The sequence below is a fragment of the Cyprinodon variegatus genome, unplaced genomic scaffold (assembly GCF_000732505.1).
Source record: "Cyprinodon variegatus isolate N-32 unplaced genomic scaffold, C_variegatus-1.0 Scaffold316, whole genome shotgun sequence".
NCBI lineage: Eukaryota > Metazoa > Chordata > Actinopteri > Cyprinodontiformes > Cyprinodontidae > Cyprinodon > Cyprinodon variegatus.
Genome location: NW_015150769.1, coordinates 871,702 through 873,552, shown reverse-complemented (window position 1 = coordinate 873,552; position 1,851 = coordinate 871,702). Strand labels below are relative to the sequence as shown.

The 1,851-nt window shown below is 47.9% G+C and overlaps 2 protein-coding genes across 3 annotated transcripts in view; one reads left to right on the top strand and one right to left on the bottom strand.

Moving 5' to 3' along the window:
* The window catches only part of LOC107090928 (gastrula zinc finger protein XlCGF52.1-like), a 34,643-nt gene that overhangs the window by 20,261 nt on the left and 12,531 nt on the right, over nt 1-1,851 (bottom strand). The window lies entirely within an intron of this gene.
* Nucleotides 1-1,851, top strand: part of LOC107090914 (G2/mitotic-specific cyclin-B2-like) — a 5,975-nt gene that overhangs the window by 1,201 nt on the left and 2,923 nt on the right. The window contains exons 3-5 of the mRNA XM_015384554.1: nt 1,113-1,382; nt 1,449-1,607; nt 1,678-1,847. Of these exons, the coding sequence (XP_015240040.1) occupies nt 1,113-1,382; nt 1,449-1,607; nt 1,678-1,847 (599 nt within the window). The remainder of the gene's footprint in view (nt 1-1,112; nt 1,383-1,448; nt 1,608-1,677; nt 1,848-1,851) is intronic.

Here is a 1,851-nt window from a genome sequence, read left to right as displayed (position 1 = left end):
ACCTGCTAGCACTAAGATGCTAACTGGTTAGCAAGATGCTTCCGGGACACCGGCTACAATCAAAATTGCTTGTGAACCTTCCGCCACAACAATCCCGCCCCCCTTGATAATCGACCAATCACATTCACTTTGTTCACTCGTTGGGCATCACTCAGGAGAATTTGGAAATGCAACAGTTGGAACGGCCGCTTCCATCATTCATTGACCCCAAAGAGAAACTGATTGATGCTGCTTGCTGTAAAACAAATCTCCTCTAGCCTTTTATACATGTTTGAATTTGATTCATTAAATTAGATTTGGTTTTTGTTTTTAAATGTTGTTTAAATATGCATGGATGATGGTTTGAATAAGTTCACGGTTACGATGCTCGATGGAGCCATGAAATAAATGGATGATGAAATTATGTTGATTAAAAAGACAAATTAATATTATTTAAAAGGTATATCTATTCCACATTTAATACTTTATTTTATATATTTTTTTAAATAAAAGGATTATTCAGAGTTGCATTGATTTTAATTTTGTCCCTTCTAACCCTCCATATCCTCCAGTTTTCATCTCCTCTCTAGGAGGCTTCTAGCAGAACATTTCTCCCTCATATTGACTGACAGGATGTGGGCGGGCCTCTGGTTTGTTTTTTGCTCCCACAGGATTTGGAAATGTTAAACCAGTGATGATCAAATGAAGCTGCTGCTGAGGGAGATGTTTACTGATGATCTTCTCTGTAAGAACAGCAGAGAGTCATTTAAGATTTAGACTCTGCATCACAGTGACGTCAACCTAAAATGCTGCATAATTGCACTTTTTTTTTTTCTTTTTTTTTTTCTCCCACATTGTTTACATTTGATCACTGCTGCACTTTAAAAAATGGAAATATCATGAAAGCTGTACTAAACCATATGTTTTGTATACAGTCTTTGGATACGAAACAAAGATTGAACTGAACTCTTTTCTTCAAACTTCTCTTCAGCTCAGAGGATGACTGAATATTTTATTGTGTTGCTCTGGATGAAGGAACTCTGATGAAAACGCTGCTGCTGGTTTGGGTTCTTCCAGTGGATCCGTCCAGCCTGGGATCCAGTTCCAGTCTAACGGCTCTGATGTTTCCACAGAGGAGGGCAGCATCTAAGAAGGCCTCCAGCTCCCAGAAACCTAAACCGGCCCAGGACCGTGGGGGTGTGGTCCAGGTTCCCGCCGCCGCTCCGCTTCCCGCTCTTCCAGAGGAGTCGGCCGATGCGTCCATGAAGGAGGAGCAGGAGCTGTGCCTGGCATTCTCTGGGACGCTGCTGGCGGTGCAGGATGTGGACGAGCGGGACGCAGACGAGCCTCAGCTCTGCTCTCAATATGTCAGAGATATCTACGCCTACCTGCACCTCCTGGAGGTAACCTCCTTCCTGCTGCCGCACGGCCGCCGCTGACGTCACTCTGACCTCGCCGTGTCTCATCAGGTGCAGCAGGACGTACGTGCCGACTACATGAAGGGCTTAGAGATCACGCCGCAGATGAGGGCGATCCTCGTTGACTGGCTGGTTCAGGTCCACTCCCGCTTCCAGCTGCTGCAGGAGACCCTGTACCTCACCGTGGCCATCCTGGACCGCTTCCTGCAGGTGAGCCCAACCAGAACCACCTCCTCTCCCCTCGCTCGCCCAGATCTGACCCTCTGCTGCTGCGCCGCAGGTCCAGCCGGTGTCCCGGAGGAAGCTGCAGCTGGTCGGGGTCACGGCCATGCTGGTGGCCTGTAAGTACGAGGAGATGTACTCCCCGGAGGTAGGAGACTTCGCCTACATCACAGATGACGCCTTCAGCAAGCCTCAGATCCTGGAGATGGAGCAGCTGGTCCTGAGGAGGCTG